This window comes from Channa argus, chromosome 9 (assembly GCF_033026475.1).
Source record: "Channa argus isolate prfri chromosome 9, Channa argus male v1.0, whole genome shotgun sequence".
Lineage (NCBI taxonomy): Eukaryota > Metazoa > Chordata > Actinopteri > Anabantiformes > Channidae > Channa > Channa argus.
Genome location: NC_090205.1, coordinates 11,416,761 through 11,436,681, shown reverse-complemented (window position 1 = coordinate 11,436,681; position 19,921 = coordinate 11,416,761). Strand labels below are relative to the sequence as shown.

Sequence of the window (19,921 nt, the reverse complement as noted above, 5' to 3'; positions counted from 1 at the left end):
CTTATTATTTTGAATCTCTTTCGTGTAGTGTAAGGTCTACGTTCATCATGTTTTCATCTTTTAACTGGGACCTTCAAAACAATAAACAACAGCACCAGTACCTGGTAGGGTCTGTTCAGGAATCTATCCATGCCTGAATGCTTTAGGTTTATACTGTAGGGGTTTGCTAGGAAATTCTAAGTGATCTAAAGACCATATATAATAAGGCAGAGGGTGGTGGGCTAAAGGTCAGAGAAGGAAGCTTGTGGCAGCCGATAGGTTGTCAACTCAATTCCCAGACCACAAGATAAAATATGGGTGAAAAAAGTGACTTGTTTCCTGCCTCATCAACCCCACTGTTGTGCCGATGATCCTTGACCCTCACTGCTTCAGTGGCGCTGCTCAGATGACACGGGGCAGTTGACTGGTTGTACTAGGCAGCTATCAGGTGTGTGCAACTGTGAATGTGAGCCTTCCTTCAAAACAGAGGGGGGTTCTCAATAATTTTATCCTGAACAAAGAAAGGTTTAAAAAAAAAAAAAAAAACTTTAGATCTTTCACATTATTTTCAAGACCTTGAGATTGACTTGCAACTCTTGCCCTATGACAACTGGGATAGGCTCCAGCCCCCCCAACCACCCTAAACAGGATAAACTGAGATAATAGATGGATGGACATTTTAAGCCTCACATACATACTTGTGTATAAATACAGTGTATAAACGCCAGCAGTTTGTTTCATTATTATTTGATTTCTTAAAAATCAAAGTTTAGTGAACAAAACTGAATAGTTTAAATGAACTAATATTTGCAGCTCTGGGATAACCTACTGTATACTAATGCAATTGTCCTGAAATGTCAGCTGTAGCTGCCTGTATCAGGTTCAAAGCTCTGTCTCCATAGAGCGGTAAACTCAAGAGCTCCTGCCTATCTCAACTCCCTCATTCAGCTCTACAATCCCATCCACTGTGCTCTACCATCAAATGGCATCTGGTTGTCCCATTACCACACAAAAGATACCAAGCACAACTGTTCATAGTAGAACGAGCTATTTATAATTTAGGACCTGGAAAATTGTACAAATGGAAAATATATTTTGAGTCCTTTCACTGACTCAGTGATTGGTTGTCAAAACAATTTACAAGGTTCTGGAGTTCTCCACCACATTTTATGATCCCTCGTCAGTAGCTTGCCTTTGCCCAGCTTTTAAAGTGTTAAATCCCATGACAACTAGGCAATATTTCCTTAAGAAGATTGTATAGCTAATACTATAGAAAGCTTCAAAATGGCTATTTTGACTGGGTGCATTGATTGTTGTGTCAACTGCTGTTTTTACAAGGTCAAGATCAATCTTTAAGGTTCTTTAAGGTTTCTTTGACAGAACAGTCCCGCGCCCTAAGGTTTTGCTGTGTGTCAGTGGTTTTCCATAATCATCACATTGGTTTAGGAATATGCATGGCATAATCAGAAACATTATAGGCATCAAAGCTGAACCATGAGAGGATCTAATAGCTAGGTAAAGTTTGAGAGCTTCTCCTTTGTTCAAGCACTTTTCCCCTGTACTGAAATTAAGTTACTGTGAACCTAGGACGATTGGAAACGTCAAACAGCATCTGTGTTCCACTTGCATGCCTATTATTTTATTTTGCACTTCTTTGTTTCACATTTCATCTGAAACCCAAATTCTAAGTCTGTAGTTAATCATTACCTTCACTCCGTGTGCTCACCAACATGTGCATGGATTTAGCAAATGGAAAATATGCATCCTACAAAACAAACATGTTCATTAAACATAGAGCTTTTCCAAGTGTCTGGTGCAATTTCCAGCAGTGAAAACACATGGGCCAGGCAGCGACTGGGTGATCAGGTAAAACCACAAACATTCACGGGAAGAGAACATTCCAGAGTCAAAACACCCCCGCCCTTTTACTTACTTTTGACAAATATCACCTATCGTCAAGGATTTACCAGAGAGAAACAGATTTGTTTGATAAGGTGCAATGGTAAATTTGCCCTCATGCAGATGTTGACAAAAGAGTATTAAATTTATGAGCTCAGGAGGAAAAAAAACTAAAAAAACAAACAAACAAAAAAAAAACATTGATCATACAGCCACTCACTCTAAAAATCCTTCAGTGTTAAAAACTACTAATAATTTCAGTTTGACCAGCAACTACTGTATGTGCGAATCACAACACTTGCAAGCATGGAGGATCCAAGAGCTAAACAGCAAGTTTATTTTGGTTAGGATCAGAAACACAGATAATGTCCTGAAGGTGAGATGAGAGGAGATGATGTCAAAATCCTCTGACTGAAATATGGCAATGATGGTTTGTGGCATTTAAAGGGAGGGGTAGTTAATGAGTGTAAGAAATGGTGGGTTACAATGTTCAGTGAATATGTTTGGAGAGGAGCAGTTACTCTCGACAGCAGAGAGCAGCACTGACCATTCCCATGGCAAACTCCAAAAACAGGGAGAACAACATTACTGTAGCCACATCTCCCATTTCAAAATTCTCCATGTGCTCAAAGAATCTTTTCTATTCAATGAAACCTAGTTTTTGTTGAAATGAAAAACAAAAGGCACAATGATTTTCAACTCATTCTTGTCTTTAATATGCACAAGAGTTGAAAGCATCAATGAGCCACCTTAAAGAATTCAATCTAAAATTTATAAAAAGATAAACAATCAGAGGCCAAAACGCTGTCTGTTGCTTTTCTTCTATTATTTTATTTAAAACAACTTTTCATTAGCAAGTAAAAATCTTGCAACAAACATAAGCTTGTATCTAATTCAGATACAAGGCAACAAAATTGTAAATCTTTAAAGTGGCTCGGTCTAGTCTGCTAGATCACGACTGTACACCCTCTCTATAGTTTTGTTCAGTAATAAACAGCTAGTCCCAAAAACAAGCCTGGGCTGCTCATACAACCCCACCCAATATTCAAAATCCCAGTGCGACCCCCTCTCAGTAGTTAGCAGCCAACCAGAGGATCATAAAGTCTTCAAGACCAGGGTTAGGGTCAGGCTCAGAGTTTGACACCTCAAACCCGAACCCACTCAACAACTGGGACATGGGACGGCACGTTTTAAACAGCCCGTCACCACTACGAAGAAAAAAAAAAAGAAAAAAAGAAAAAGCCTGTTCCAATTTATCAGCATGTCATCACAATACATATGCAAGTCAAAAACAAGAACAATAAAACAAATATTGCTCCAACAGGAATAAAGAAAACAAAAACAAAAAAACACCTTCCTGGCCATCATTGACAGTAAGGTTATTGTCCATCCAATGACCGTCAGCTGCAGCAGCTTTGTACAGGCTTTATGTTAATATATTCATTAGACGGCATAGAGAGATACGCATTACATTTTTGTACAATTATTGAAATTGAGTGATGACACGTGACCTCTTCATCAAAAGTAGTTAAGTATAATAAAGTCAGGGCCTCTACTCCTTAGTCTTCAGGAAATATAGGTCCCTTCCTGCAAGTAGACATCAATGTGTCTGAAATGTGTGCATAAGACCGAGGAAAGGGAAAAAGCAAAAAAACTGACATATGGAAGCTCCACAGACTCAACCAGAAGAAGCTAAAACACAAACCTAAAACATCTGATTAAAGAATTTCAAAGAAGAAATAAAACAAGCTTAATGTCAGATAAGCAATTTGGGATGATTTTAGGTTTGGTTTTTTTTTTGTTTTTCTTTATAGCTTTTTTTGTTAAACCCCCCATCCAAGTTTCACATTACAGGGGAGTCCCGAGCAAACAGTTCACTTGATCACGTGATGTGACTGAGCTCATGCTGCAGAAATGGATGTCCTGTGGAAGGGGGTGGATAAACGCTACAGCTGACATCTCTCCTAAGTCTCTGCACCTTCACCCGAAGGGTACTTCCTCCCTTGACAGGTATTCACATAACAAAAAAATGTTGTCACTCTGCTGAATCAGAAGCAGGCATTTAGCAGGTCTCAAAGTTATGTGTCGGAAAAATTATGGCATTTTCTTCACATTTCATTTTTTCTAAACAAACATTGAGTTTGATCATTCAATCAAGGTCACATCAGAAAAGTGACGACACTGAGTCAGAGGTCCCATCATTCAGTTCGCCACGGAATTCCTCTTTTTGCCTTGGAGCACTTTTGCCCCTCCACCTACACCAGAACTCTCCTGGGTGGGCAGCAGGGGTCCGTGGGTAATCATGGCTTAGCTCTGGGATTAACTCTTAACTGGGTGAGAGGGGGTTATCGAGGTGCCCGGCCATCAGTTATCAGTGTGAGTAAGTGTGCTGATGTGTGTTCTTGAGTGTGTGCACGCATGCGTGAATTATTACCAGAGGACTATCCAAGGGAAGGAAAAGCACAAAATAAACCACAAAACAGCAGTATTTCTTCCCCAAAAGTGATATGATGGCTTCTAACAAAAGTATGCACACAAATTCTAAGTGTCAAAAAGTGTGTGTATATATCTGAGTGTGTGCGCATGTTTGTGTATGGAAATGTGCTTCTGTCTTTGTCTTTGTGAAGACTTGGCAATTAAATCTTGCCACCGCAGCTTTTTCTTCCGTCTGGTTTTATTTTTGTGTGATATTTAGAAGCACTGGCAAGGAATATTGACAATCCTCCTGTTGCAGGTTGCCAGATGGTGATGGTGTCTGTTGAATGACCAGGACTCCTATGAAGGGTTGCCATGTCCTGGATGGATGATCATTTATAAAGGAAAAGAAAAAAGAAAACATCCCACAGTGCAGAGGTGGGTGTTGGTAAATCCTTCAGTGGTGAGTTTCCATGTTGACGTGATGTTGAGTAAATCCTTCTGTACCAGGCTGCCAGGTTTGAAGAGAGATGGATGGGGTGATTACAGAGTACCTGTGCTGCTGGTTGAACCAAACACCCTGGCTTTTAGAAATTAAACTCCTTTGCTTGCATGTTAGAGGCTGGATCAAAGTTGAAGGTTCCTCCTTGAGTGGATTCGGGGATCAAGCTGGGATCTTCATCAATCTAAAATGGGACACACATCATGAGGTCACAGGTCTACTTGGGACTGTGCAGAAAAAACAAAATGAACAAATCACAGGTGGATAACTCACGTCATCTCCTGAAAAGTATTGATCAATAATCTCAAAGGCTAGTTTGTAGATGTCCTCATTCTCATGCTGCTGCAGATTTTCTATCTTTTCCAAACCTGAAAAGTCAGAATGATGAGAAATATAACTTTTTTTTGTAAAGACTGGAAACTGATTGATGCTGTAACTTGTACTATTTAAATTTCAGTATAGCAGCTAAAGAAGGCTAATAATAAAAAGAACTGTAACAACAATGGAAAAAAAAAAAAACACACCACAGCTTAAACATGTTAGAGGAGGGGGCTGAGATTTAATGCAAGGTACAGACCTCCACACTCCTCAATGATCTCAGCAATAGTACTGGCTTCATCTCCTGCCATGATAAGGATATTCTTGAGGCCATCCAGGACTACCTGCACCACCTGGGAGTCCTTCACTGACAGCAGATTACAAAACGGAGGAATGACGTTCTGCTCCACCAAGAACTCCACCTACACAAACCCACACATACACATCACATCCATACTTGATTACAACATAAGTGTATGTTACAGGTGTGGAACATGACTGATGGAACTGACTGATCCTTGACTGATGGAGACAGTTCAGTGTCTTCTAAAAGTGGGAAATGGCATAGTAAACATTTACCATTACAGATTACATGGCAAACCCCCCCCCCCCCAAAAACACAGCAGTAAACACAAGCACCAGGTTTCCACATCGCTAGTTCAAAGGGGCCAGCTTACCTGGTCTTTCCTCCCACTGATGGTGAGATTGCTGATGGCCCACGCTGCTTCTTTCTGTGTGCCAAAGTCACCCTGTAGAGAGACAGGCTGTCACTAAGATATGCACAGAACTGGTCTTTTCTACAGTGGCACAATGCCAAGTCACAGAAAATCTAGGCCACGTTTGCTTTTGGTGTCAGTTTTATTTATCAAAGTTATTTTGCTTCACAATCTACAAAACAGGGACTTTGTCTATGCAACTAAATACAATCAATGCAAACATTACATTTTCCAAGTTTAGCTTGGAAAACTGAATATGAACAGATAATATAAAGCTTAAGAATTTTCTTTTCTGCTGTTCCACTGTTAACAAACCTTAGCCAGCTGGTGAATGATCATAGGAATCAGTCCAGCATCGATCACAGCTTGAACCTGCTGCTGGTTTCCAGCAGTAATGTTGGACAGGAACCACACTGCTTCCTGCAAACAGACCAACCACAAACGGTCAAAACAAGCATTCTAGTTTCCACAGACATAAATACTCCAAAACCACTTATTTCTTCATTTTGTGCCAAAATCTGATGCTGGCTGCACTCCACAAATTTATTACGCATGATTCTGCACATCATCATGTGTGTGTGTGTGTGAAATGTAAAATTGGTATTTTTACTTTGTTTTAAATGTAATGCACATTCACAAAGAATGAAGAGAATTAGTAGAACAGCCTCTTGAAAGCATTTGATTTCAGTTTACAGAAATTTTCAAATAATTTTCTCCAGTGCAAAGAGAGTGATGATCATCTCATTCACATTAGTTTTCAATCAAAAGAAGCATTTTTCCATGAAGGAGAAAAAACCCTACCAATTACACTGTCAGCGTAACTACTTAAAATGAATGAGTAAGGGGAGAACTAAAAATAAATAAAACAACCTGTGTCTGATAGAGACTTCCTGACAGCGAAACGCTTTTATAAATGCTATATACTTCACAAGAACCAGATACCTAAGACTTTTTACCCCCATACTAGAAAAGCAGACGTACTAGTTCAAAAACATAAATACAAACAACATTATGTTTGAGAATTTTATACCTTGTTGATCTTTTCCTTAGGGTGTGTGAGCAGGTTGGGGAAATGTGAAAGGACGTCACAGTTAAGCACAACCTGCGTCTGCTCATCTGTCCCTGTCACAATATTTCCCACTGCTCTCAGGGCTGCCGTCTGCAGTTTTTAGGACGAAGAATAATTTAGAATTTAAGAAATTAAAATCACAAAAATCGTCATCTTACTGGAAACAAAAAGTGATGACTTGGGAATCAGTTTAACAGAACAAAATCTCACCTGAACTTTCACCTCCTGATGACTGAGGAGAGGCACAAGAAATGGAACGACTCCGGAATCAATGACCATCTGGATCTGCTCGTTGCCTCCGTCCGTCAAATAGGACAGAGCCCACACTGTGTCTACTAGGATCTTAACAAATAAAATTGTATATGCATATATCGTCGTATATGTACACATGCACTAATTATGCTGTTAACATTTCCAAAAAAAATCGCATTTTCAGACCACAAAGTAGAGTTGTTCATTTATCCAGATTTTGATTAAGGCTGCCTCTAATTAGGAAAATTAGTAAGAAAACGAATTGCATGCCTTTCTATCTGTTTCACAGTGATGCTGTTTACAATTCAGGATCTAATGCTATCTATAAACCATGGTGCAGTGAGAGAGAACCAGGTGCTTGTTTAAAATTAAATTGACACTAAGTGTTCAAAGATGAGTGGACACACACCCTAAAATTGCAAGTACAGTAAAAATGCTATGCTGTGGTTGTAAAAACAAATATACACTGCAAGATGAAATCTCCGCACCTGACTATGGAACAGGTGTATTAAAAACAAACAAAAAAGAATCTCCTGCACAATCCCGCTTGGGCTGCATTTATTAATGTCTCATTGTTGTTTTTTTTCATTGTTTTTAGTTGAAATATATCTAAAGTTCAGGAAAATCCACTTATTTTTTTTTTAAGTTCAATAAATGCATTGTGTTTCCATAGTCAAGTTGAGTCAGATAATCATGATCACAATGTTTAACAAAACCACGATTAACCATAATCCAGCCCAGGCAGAAAAAAATAAAAATAAAATAAATACATGAGAATTCTTGACAGAATGAGCACTAACACGTTTAATTACTGGGACAGTCACCGCGCACTCATACTTACATTTATATCAGTGTGATATATTAACACACAGAGAGCAGGCAAAATCTGTGGGAAAAGAAAAGTAGGTTGTGAGTGGGTTGACTGGAGGCACAGGAAAACAGAACAGATAAAGGCAGAAACAGGGTGGAGAGAAAAGAAAGGAATAGCTGTCAAAACTTTCAAATTTGGCATAAGAGCTTTATAGTTAGAAATTCTCCAGGGCGCTGAGGCCGATTTGATAACTGAAAAGCTCTGTGTGTGACTCAGCCTGCAGTGACAGTCAAATAGAAAGCAACACATTAATCTGTCTGGCACATGCTCTCACCTCCTGCACAGTCTCCATGGGTGGTGGTGGATCCTTGTTGCGGCAGAGGTTAACAATGACCCAGGTAACATTGCGAAGGAAGGTAATGGGGATTGATGGGTTGATGAAAGAAAGCAGGGGCTTGACCACACCCAGGGAGATGACATAATCCCTGCACTGTGGCCCATCACCTGGGCAGGCAGAAGGCAGTGATCAACATATGAAAAGCTGTTTTCCACACTCACACTATAAAAGGTAAGGACAATACTCACCTATAATGTTTCCTAATGCCCATACAGCCTGTTCACATACATTTTGGTGGGGGGAGTGAAGAAGTCTAAGGAAAAGGGGCACTGCATCTGGACACAAAAACATCAACTTATCCAAAGCTTGCTGAAATCAGTTCATGCAACTCAAGGTATAAACTCTGTTGTCAAGTATTTGACGGTATCATAAGTCCTGAATATAACGGCTGATCTAACCCTAAAACATAAATCTAAAGGTTTAATGAATTGGTATAAAAAAAAAAAAATCCTCATAAATACAACTGACTCTTAGGTTAAAACAATGAACATATCCAAGGCAACAAAAGAGAGGCACAGGAAAACAGAGAGATAGTCACACTACAGAGTAAACTTAGAAGGTTTAGTTTAGGCTTGGCCATATGCTTATACCAAAAGTAGCTGAACACATTCAGAGAAGTTTGATGAAGATTTGTGTGACGTTTTCAATGCAGATCTTTTTGCAACTACATATTCTTGCATTTAAAGCTGCCGTATATAACTTTTTTCAATTTTTGGGGGGTAGAAATATGATCTAAAACTTATTGTGTAAAGACCTCATGAATTCAGACTCACAGAACAGAACTGGCAGGTGTTCACTTCTATAAAGGTTCAACAATATACAGCCTTCTGACCTATCAGAGCTTTTCATGTATTTCTGCTTTTAAATTATGAAGTGTTGATATCTATTTTAATGCGATAATACCTGAAGGGCTATGCAGAGCATGTAGTGTAGCAGGTGGTAGAGGAACACAGAGTAGGGAGAGAAAGGGCAAAGAAAATTGAAATGATTTCAAATATTAGGGCTAGTTTAAGTTGGATCTTGTAAATGTATGTAAACTAATGGAGTCTCTGTATAAGACAGCTAATCATATGAATGCTGATCATGGTGCTCAATCACCAGTAATGATGTTTCATTAGATAATAGAACTCATTTTAAAACAGGGCAATCACCCAAATAATGCCTGTGCTTCAATGAATGAGAAAACAATAAATATGCTTGCTTGGCAGATTGCAGATAGCATACAAACACAGACTGAATGAGTAGAATTAGGGAGGACGGGGGTCCACTTACTGGATTTAACCACAGCCTGAGTCTGTGCTGACGTCCCAGAGGCAATGTTGGTCAGAGCCCAAGCTGCCTCAAACTGAAGAGAAGGGCTGTAGGACAAAGAAAACAAAACCATGTAAAGACACCCAGAAAGCTCATCGAGTTTCTGTAACAGAGTGGGGAATAAAGATGGAGGGGTGTTAATAAATGCAACACCAACACTATGCACAAACAGAGATATTTGACTTCTGAAATTTCAGAGTGCACCTAAAATGTACTATAACTTTTACAAGTGAACTTAATTTGACCTTCTCTAAACATCTGAATTCACATGTCCAACTGTTCTGTGTTTCTGTACTTCTTGCATAACATGCTATTCTCCAACAAGGTGATTAATTGCAAAAATTACAACTACAACTACTAAATATTCTGGTTCAATTACAATTTCTATTTAAACAGTCCCCTTCATCATGCTGTTCACATTTTGACATAAAACCAAGACGACACTTAACAACTGAGAAGTTAGTGAGACTTTGACATGTTTTGTTGTGGTATACCCACAACTATTGTTGGCTTTTGTTTCAATAAATAGTTTGAGATGAAGTATTACATGCTTCTACTTAAATGCCCTATTACCAAAACTTTTACCCGACAGTCGAATATCCCTAACATTTTGTGAGTAGTGTATGTGCAACTCTGGTTAAAGCACAATGTAATGTGGGCACCTTACAACAGATCTCTTACCTAAATAGCATGCTGTTTGGAAAACCAAAGCTATGCTCAAAAGAGAAAACTATTATGAAATAATTTTTAAAAAATGATGCAACACCACCCACCAGCCAAATGCTAGTAAATCACAGCAGAGGGTGGGAAGTTTGTCTACCACGTATTTTTTTAAATAAAACAACCAACTATGATCTGTTGTCCCTACCGGTTTCTGAATTATTAACAGTAAATAGAGGGTGGTGCTCTCTGTAATGTAACCAGCTGATGGACAGAATTATCAGTCCTTAGATTTAATAGAGTTAACTTGAAAACCTCTGAATATATGTAGTGTGGTGTTCATGTTAAGTGGTACTGGATTTCAAGCCTTCATTACATTTCATTGAAATTCTGTACTTCACTGTTTCGAGCTAAGATGGCTTGGCTTTCTGCAATAATGCTATAGCAACATAGACCATAATTGTTTCTTGTATGCTCATGCTGCACTGCCTGCATTCAGAAGAACACAAAAATCCAAAATAAGTATGTGTTAACATGATGCTATCTGTTGTGGGTTGCCATGGTAAAAAAAAAAAAAAATCCTTACACATTCTTTCTGTAATGTTTTAAACTATTCATTCTTCCCCCTTGGTGAAAATAAGGTCCTGGGAATTGGGGAACTCCAAGAGATTGGAATGCTGTTATATTTGGCTTGGCCTGGACTGAGAGGGCCAGCCAACTGTCCTGTGTGCCTCTGCACACTCTCACGTGTGAACATAGATGGATATACACATTCATGCACACAAAGCCTCTGTTGCAGCAAACACATGATGTCGCAGCATCAGTAATCCATCAAAAACCGCACAGTAGTCTGCAGGCTTATCAACTAGAACACCCAGTGTGCCACACATAAAGTAACACTGAAGGCAAACAAGACTTACTTGTCATCCCTTTCCAGACATTTGACTAAAATGGGCAGGATTCCAGACTTTATCAAGTCATCAATTGGAGGGTTTCTGTCACTTGAAAGCAGTTTTCTGCCAAAAACAAGAAAAGAAAAAAAGAAATTCTCAAAAATATTATACAAACAAACCCCCCCCAAAAATTAAAAAACAAACAGCTGGAATGTGTGTTTATATTGTCACCAACTCACCTGGCTGCCTGTACAGCACTGAGCTGTATCACTGCATTATCACTGGTAGCATTCTGTAGTGACAAAAAGTTAGCCCATAATTATCCCACAGTCAACAAGCTATTGGTGGTACATCTGGGAACAGCATTGTACAAAAGCGTTAGGCACTTAAATATATAGACTTGTATCTTTATGTAAACCAACAGGAAGATATCTAAATTCATTCTGCAGCATAACACAGGGCATTGTCACAAAGAACTCTCTTTATTGACATGGAAACTAGGAGTCCTCTAACAGATGGTATGGCCATCACATCATCAAATCAGGCTGGGATTACAAGAACAGGATAAAGATGTCGAGATGAAATACAAAGAATTGTAGCAAGGATTCTTAAAACATAACTGCTTAGTATTGTGTATTTGAGTGGACCTATGAGAAGTGCCGCTGTTTTAAAAGCCTTGTCAAATGTGATTATAATTAGGGAGGTTCTGTTTATAGCATTCTGCTTCAAGTTAAATGTCAAAAAAGAAAAAAATATGCATGGCATAAAATTGTATGTCTATAATTGGTATTTACATCAATACCTTATAGAGTACTTAACCTCTTACCTGTAAGATGGCATCAAGCGTAACATTTTGCTGCAGAAAAACAAATGTGAGTGTCACATTAACTAGTAAAGGAGAAGCAGTAAAGTCAACAATACCACAATGAACAGGCCTTTGAATAATACCACTTTTTAATAGTAGTACAGTAGATTTTATTATTTATATACACACACACACACACACACACACACACACACACACACACACACACACACCTTCTATAAATGTGAAAGGGTGATTAACAAGGCTACAGCTTGTCCAATGCATCTTGCTGTCTGGCTTTAAAAATAATAAAAAAAAAGAAAATAGTAAACAGATGATGCTCAATGGCTGATGGATGTGCATGCTGCACCCCCCCTAAAATAACTAAATGATTAAGACAATTACAATAAATGTCTAAACAGCAATAAGTTCTGCAAATGCTGCAAATGCTGCAAATTTGAAACTCACCGTACCAGCCATTAGTGGCTGAGCCTCTAAACATATCCAACAATCTACCTCAGCAGATTGAGTTTACACAGTTGTCATATAACCCATAAGGTTAATCTAAGCACTTTAGAACATTTTAAGTTTCCTAAGTAAAAACCTATAGGAACATCTAGAATTCTGTAACCATAGAAAAAATCTCCATCTGCTGAGGAAGAGCATGTGATGAGACTGAAAGCTTCACAATAGCCACTATTGTCGTCTGCTTATTCTGAGATGGCAAGTATGAACTTTCAATCTCGACTAAGGAAATATTTATTTTTTGGGTGAATTGGTACTTTGAAGTTTATACCCATAAATACTGCAAACAGAGCAATCATAACATGATATCATAACAAGCACCGACATTAAATTTGCACTGTACATGCTTCTTTTAGAAAAAAATCCCAGACCTTCCCTAAGGAAATATTTTATCCCTCCATCTGCACTGAAGCTACTATTTCAACTGTGTTCAACTGTTCCAGACAGAACATATACTGCCCACTTGATTTTAACCCTTTTGGGCCCTTATCCAGACAGTCCAGTCTCTGTGCCCCTTTGTCACTCAAAAGAATGCCCACACACTCCACACACTTACTCCTTTGAAGTCTGAGTCGACATCAGAGTCCTCCAAACTCTCTTCCTGCGGGACATTTCTCTTCTTCAGTAGATGCTCGTCTCGTTTGTTCTGACAAGGAAAGAGGGGAAAAAAAACAGAAGAGCAATGAGGGAAGGAGATAAAAGTGCTCATTCATGAACTAATGAACTCTTAAAGAAATGGGCCCCACCTCAAAAAGTATTTATCATACTTCCTGGAGTGTAGTCTACATGTTTGAAATTGCATTTTAAGTGGCTAAGTCTGACAATCTGCTTGCAGGCTAATCCACAGAGCAAATACAAGCTCATCGTGGAAGGACACTGAACTTTTAAATAGGCAACTACACCCTTAACTTGTACTAGACTTCTCTTACTAAGCATATTTAAATGCAATATCAAGCCCTGGATACAACACAGTTATCACTGGGACTTTAAATTGTTTTCATTGCAAGCACAAAGGAATAACTACTTGGTTTTCCATCTGGCTTGCTAATGCTGACATTGCCAACAGCTGTGTATGAGAGACACAAGTCACAGCCAGTGTTGTGCTTCTTGAAGCAGCAGGTGGTGTAAGCAGTGGGTGGAATAGGCCTCGGAGTCTTGCCCGTTACGTCACAGTGAGGGAGCAGACAAGGAATTCAACAAGACCAAGCTCAGAATATATGTACAGTTCAAAGACTGTAGCAAGCGCACATTGATTCAGTGTGGAAATACAAAGAGACATGTTTACAGAGCCAGGCAGATAGATCCACACATCCCTCAATTTACAGGGGATGTGAGTCAGTGGTAGGAGGAGATTCCCTTGCCCTACATACTGTGCATCATGCTGATGTGCGTCACTGGTGACTAATAGGTTAGTGCAGTGTTTCTTACCGCTCTGATCCAGCTAAATGGAATGTGCTAGATTTAAGACCACTTCAGCACTCTACAGAAATAATGTTTTAACAGTCACTAACAAAATCTTATGATGGCCGTGCTGCTCAGAGCCATCATGAAAGCAATCCTTAGTTCAGATGCATATGTTAAAGCATATGCCTGTACAAGTGAAACTGTCATCTACAATGTAAATTTCAAGTATAATGTTTAATTTTTATACTTTCCTTGATAGTGTAAATTCTGTGCTATACTGGGCTGTCAAAACATTTGCACAGAACAATGACTTTGCAAAATTTATTCCAATTATTTTGTCTGAAACCCAGTTCCCAGAACCAGACCTCTCCTTCATTTTTAACTGCCGACATACACTCAGTAGATTAAGTATGAACAACTCTAAAACTATGACTCAACAAAGGCAGATAAAGATGGTTCCTACTAAAATAAGGCTTAAATATGCTCTGGGTATTCATTTTTTTAAATGGTAGATATAACTGCAGTGCAGGGGTTTCCTAACACTGCCTTTAGAGGTGCACTGCCCGCTTGTTTTCTAACTATTCCTACCCACCCAAAGCTAATTACCTGGATCCGGTGTGTTCAGTCAATCAGAAGCTGGAAGATACCAATTCCATTTTGTCTATTAACACTTCATCCCTATCTAGGATGGTACATTCCAGCTTTAATTGACTGAATACACTTGCAGTTGGCAGTGGGTCTTGTGGACAAAATTTGGAAAACCCTGCCCTAGTGGATGATCCACAGTGACTGTATCTGCACTATATTTCTCCAACTCATCTTGTAAAATTTAAAACACCACGTTTCTTCAAAAAAATATAAAAAAGGACAATTGAGAGCGCTCTTTGAGTTACCAGATACCATTTTTAAACAGAGAGAGAATTCTTACCCAGCTAAGGTGTAAGCTTGTAATAATTGTTTAACAGATATTATAAACCTCACAGCTATTCAAGGTCAACTTTAAGATCAAGTTAGAAACATTTCTAAAGACATTCTAGCCTTTAGAGGATCTGCTTCCAAGCTGTCAAAGGTTAAGTAGTTTTGCGAAGAAGACTGGGGGACAAAAAATGCTGTGCCAAGATGTTCACACTCAATGTTGTATGCAACTGTGGTTAAAGGTGCATCTAATAAGTACTGACTTTAAGTGAGTGAATACCTATGCAATCACTGTAGCTCTAAAATACCAGTTTCCTATGACTCCAGAGAATTACATAAATGAATTGTGATATACACCAACTTATAATTCTTTCAACATGACTCGTATTTGCAATGTGAGGCTTTGCATCAAGTATGCAAAACCTGCAAAAACATTTCCTGCTACAAAAATAATGTTTATTTTTGTAACAGCTTACGGGTCAGTGAGTGCAAAATACCAAGAGAGGTGAAAAGAAAACATCACCAACATAATGACAAAGGTCTCATCATTACAGAGGGAAAACCCCTCACTGGCTTTAACTGTGGAAAAGCCAGGTTAGTGCTCATCACTTTATCATCAAAAAGCAGAAGGCTGGCAACTGAAAAACATGCATCTAAATAAACCTCCCGAACTATCATTAATCCAATACAGAATGCTTTCAGGACAATCAGTGACAGAAAAAATATACACTCACAATTGTGCATGATTACAATCGCTGCACCGTTTAGTCAATGAGCTGTCGACACCCTCAATTTAAAGCTAAACTGTTTATAATCATTGTCCTCTGCAGTGCCAAAACATATTTCTATATTATAGTTATATTAACAAAATGCACATTCTACAGTATCTATTTAAGTATACACCATTTTTTTTAAATATTTCAGGGCAAGAGTGAAGAGAAACAAAGCACTGCATCAAACAATGGGATCTTTCCCTCCCCCTTTTCCATTTTCACTAATGTGTTAGAACAGTAAGAGTATCAAATAAACAAGAAATACTGTAGTCTGGTTGATCTTAACAATATTGGATTGTGACAATATCTATTAGCCACTTGTGCTAATTATACTCTTTACTGGCATTTTTGTTACCCAAGACAAGCAATTTTAATTCATTTAAAAAAAGGAAAATTAAGAAAATGACAAAACGAAACACCAATAATGTGGTCTCTGTATGCCAGTGTCTATATAAATGCTCAGTCAAAGATGGCTTCCTCTTGAAAGAAACATTCAGTATCAACGGGATATCCTACTTAAAACAATGGAGTCTAGTGTGAAAACAAGGCCCAACAGGCGCTGTTAATCATTATCGTGTTAGATACACACACACTTCAGTGAGCTAGCTGTCAAACGTAAATGACTGTCAGCTGACAGATATTGAATACCAATCTCCCACTATGATGCAAGGGAGGTTTAATTTCAACTATTAAATTACAGACTGTGTGCAAAAAATATGAAATTTACCAAATATAAATCAATACTGTTTTCATATGGTAACCGTTTCATAATTCAAATCAACGGCTTTCGGCTTGTACCTTTTCAGGGGTCGCCACATCGGAACGTGTTCCGCACGTTGATTTGGCATGAGTTTTTAACGCTGGATGCCCTTCCCCCCGCAACCCTCACATTATATCCTGGCTCGGGATCGGCACCAAGGTGGCCCTTGGTGGCTGGGCGGGGCCACACCTGGTGTCGTGCGATTTGAACCCGTGGCCTTCTGCTTCCCAACCTCATACTCTACCACTCAGTCACCAGGCCCCCTTAAGAGGCCTTCATAATAAATGCACATAAACCATATGAGACTACTTGATTATGGGAAGAGAAAATGTCATATGGGTGTTTCTGAGTAAAGTTGACAGATTAGCAACACTGAAGGAAATCAAAAATGTGTCAGTTCTTGTAACAAATGCTTAGTCAGAAAGACAATAGCGTATTGTGCATTGAACAAGGCTTTGCCAAAATGTTAACCTATTAACTTAAGGCTTAAGCAAGATATATCTACAGCTTTTGTTATACACACATTCACTCTATGGTCTGTGGTGCTTAGAATTTCTTAGTATGGTAAACTCCACCTGCCTGGGGCCTCAGACAGGTTCATAATACTCAGTTCTTAGTGTGTGATGATGACTAGTGGCATATCTTACCTTTCTCAACTCCACTGTCACCTCATTTCGATGTCTTCTCATAGTCTGTCAGAGGAACAAAAAAAGAAGACAGTAAATAAGTAAACATGTTTGAGACAATCAACTATTTAATGCAAGGGAAGACTGTACACTATAGGCTTTTACTTGTATAACAAAATAAAGTAATTGCCTTGCTGATAATCTTGTTTCCTTTCAGGATCTTAAAATCATTTTAAATTAAGTTTTTACAGCAGTGGGCAAGTCCATGGGAATTTACATTTTTGCCAAAATCCTGTGACCTAATCCTAAAACTGAAAGCACACACACAAAGGTAAAGTGACTATAAAACAACTCAGAAGCATCACAAGCTAGGGGGGGGACAGTTTAACCAATTGCTGTATTTGTGTGTCTGCTGGGGTTCCAGTTTATCCCAACTCATCTGATATTGTCTAACATCTTGTGACTGTTTGGAGAGGTTCATGTTGCCTTCCTAAATAGCCCCTTACATAATCTGGGACAGTCATAACTCAGGAGGCTGCAAAGAAGAGTGGTGTCTCCCAACCACTGCAAAACAACAACGGCACTACATTGACGCGAACAAACAAAACATCCCTTTAAGCAGCAGAACAAGAAAATGCAATACTCCAGCCTGACATTTAAGGAAAATTACCAAATATTTGAGAGCTTGATACACTTACACTGTTTTAATTGGCACAATTCTGTTGATTTAGGCCCAAAACAAACTGCTCTTAAAACAATATTACACAAAATATATGTATTCAAAACAAAACAGCTGCTCCCCATAGGGGAACCTCAAGAGATGCTGAAAAAAGTAATGATATCTGTGTTTTGTTTTTTTTTTTAAAATCAACCAACTTAGGTAAAAACACACATCCAACCCAAACCATAACTGTACTTTATATGATCTCTAGGAAAACAGAGGCAGAGGTTATGATGACTGCATGTTAGGCTTTACTGTTTTGCAACACAAAGCTGGCCCCTAATAATATCAGAAATCAAAATTAATTTATTGCATCTGACCTAAATAAAAGCGGAAACTGGAGTATTTTCTTGCTGTAGTCTATCATCCATTTAGGAAACTCAAATTGATACAGAGGCTCTCAAGAGAACCCTGGTCAGACACCCAACTTGCCCGAAATAGCATAAGGAATGCACTTGGCAAAGTCTCCCTGTCATAGTAGCCATGTGCTTCTCACACTGACATAAACTTTCAAAACAACTAACTAAGTGGAACTAATCTGTGATTTTAGGTAGTCGATAGTGAAACTAATCAGGGTATGGTGGATTTTGAAGGGCAAAGGCCATATACTCTACCTTTATTTAACATTTAATGATTAATACAGGGTTATCACTAAATAACGAAAAAAAAAACCTGCAAAGGCAAGCATCTTTATTGGTGTACTCTTAGGCTGGGATTTCCATTTGAATAAATTATATCCATATATCCATAATCTAAACTTATTCCTTTGGGCCAGCACTTTTAGCTTCCCTTAGCTTGGCTTGCCTGAACAAGCCTTTGCCAAACGGTTTGGTCACCATTTTAATGAGCATTACAGACAAATGCTGTCACAGACATTTATAGGATGACTTGTTCACCGAATGATGCTGCAATACCCAGCTTTTCAGACTGTAGGTTTGATGGTGTTTATTGTGTACAGTATTACAGCGGTGTCAGGTTGGAAGACGTGTAAGCATATTTAATCTGAGAGATCACATTACCTTTCGTCAAGTTAGAAACAGTTAAATGGAACTTCTTCACGCAAGTACTATCTTTCAAGCGTAGCCTACGTATATCTTACTATACCTATTCAAGCAATGAAAAACCGCTGTTTAATCCGTTTAATTAACAGTAGATTTACTGTTTACTTTACAATTGGCCATAATATTTGTGTCATTGCATCATTACCATTCCGCTAACTGCTTGGAGGCTTAGCTACAGCAGCTCAGTTTAGCTGGATCACCTGGCAGAGCATGCTAGCTGTGTGCTTGACAACGTTAGCAAGCTAACAAGGAGGGGCACTGTTTAGTTAAGGTGGATGTAGACCGACCGGGTAGCAATAAATCAGCACAATCCGATGTTTTACTTACGACAACTTTATGCACTATTCACAACCTGACATTGATATAAATGGCACCAGGTGGTTAACAAACATAGCAAAAATTATATGTACGGTACCGGCGAGGCCCGGCCTCGCTTTTGCGACCGGTGTCCATCTGACTAGCTAGCTATGGTTAGCTGGCAGTGACAGCTACATCGCCTGCCCTCAGTTCACCAATTTGCAACGGTGATGTTGCTGATAGGTGATATGCCACTTGTGTTAAGGGACAACAATAATCACAATCATAGTTATATGGGAAATTAGACGCTAACAACATAGGCCATACACGTTAGGCACTTATGATGGCGAACTCTTCAACGGTTGCTTTCGTAAGCTAGCTAGCTAGCTAGGTTGGCGTTAGCTGCCGTGCAGCTGGAGCCAGGCTCCCCAGCGAGGCCCGAAGACAGTAATTTCCTATGCAAAACCACTTCTTGCTGTATTAATTACACTGGCATTTGTATGTCAGCTCACCTCGACATCACGTCCCTTATTTTTAAAGCTCTTGATGCGGTGGTTTTCTAAGCCGGCGTTTTCTGCCATGGCTATATGGGGTTTTGCTAATACTCCGGCTTTCGGGAACTCCTCCGTGAAAGACGAGGCACGGCAGCTTCTTTACTGCTGCTGGCTCCAGGGAGGAGGAGGACGTAACAGGTCGCAGATTGAGGGGAGGAGTTAATGCATATTCCCTGCATGGGCTGTCCTGCTTTCCGTGGCTTCCTCGACGCAATTAATAATAAATTCATCCACAATTTATCAGGTAAGAGACCTCAA

The 19,921-nt window shown here is 39.0% G+C and overlaps 1 protein-coding gene across 1 annotated transcript; it reads right to left on the bottom strand.

The window, feature by feature from the left end:
• Positions 1–2,187: 2,187 nt before the first annotated feature.
• kpna3 (karyopherin alpha 3 (importin alpha 4)) lies at positions 2,188–19,783 on the bottom strand. The gene is made up of 17 exons (XM_067516157.1): positions 19,622–19,783; positions 17,052–17,096; positions 13,109–13,198; positions 12,049–12,078; positions 11,462–11,514; positions 11,250–11,345; positions 9,631–9,716; positions 8,547–8,633; positions 8,296–8,465; positions 7,992–8,036; positions 7,109–7,240; positions 6,860–6,988; positions 6,145–6,249; positions 5,791–5,862; positions 5,373–5,535; positions 5,069–5,163; positions 2,188–4,979 (listed from the first exon to the last, which is right to left on the bottom strand). Exons 1-17 carry the CDS (start codon positions 19,688–19,690, stop codon positions 4,881–4,883), a joined length of 1,566 nt encoding a protein of 521 aa, XP_067372258.1. The 5' UTR covers positions 19,691–19,783; the 3' UTR covers positions 2,188–4,880.
• Between the last annotated feature and the right edge of the window lie 138 nt (positions 19,784–19,921).

Excerpts from the sequence above, each read along its gene's own strand:
- kpna3 (XM_067516157.1), bottom strand. The coding sequence starts at position 19,690 with ATGGCAGAAAACGCCGGCTTAGAAAACCACCGCATCAAGAGCTTTAAA. Across the intron at positions 6,250-6,859 it reads CTAAGGAAAAGATCAACAAG|GAAGCAGTGTGGTTCCTGTC; the intron begins GTATAAAATTCT and ends GTCTGTTTGCAG. Across the intron at positions 5,164-5,372 it reads GATCATTGAGGAGTGTGGAG|GTTTGGAAAAGATAGAAAAT; the intron begins GTCTGTACCTTG and ends CTGACTTTTCAG.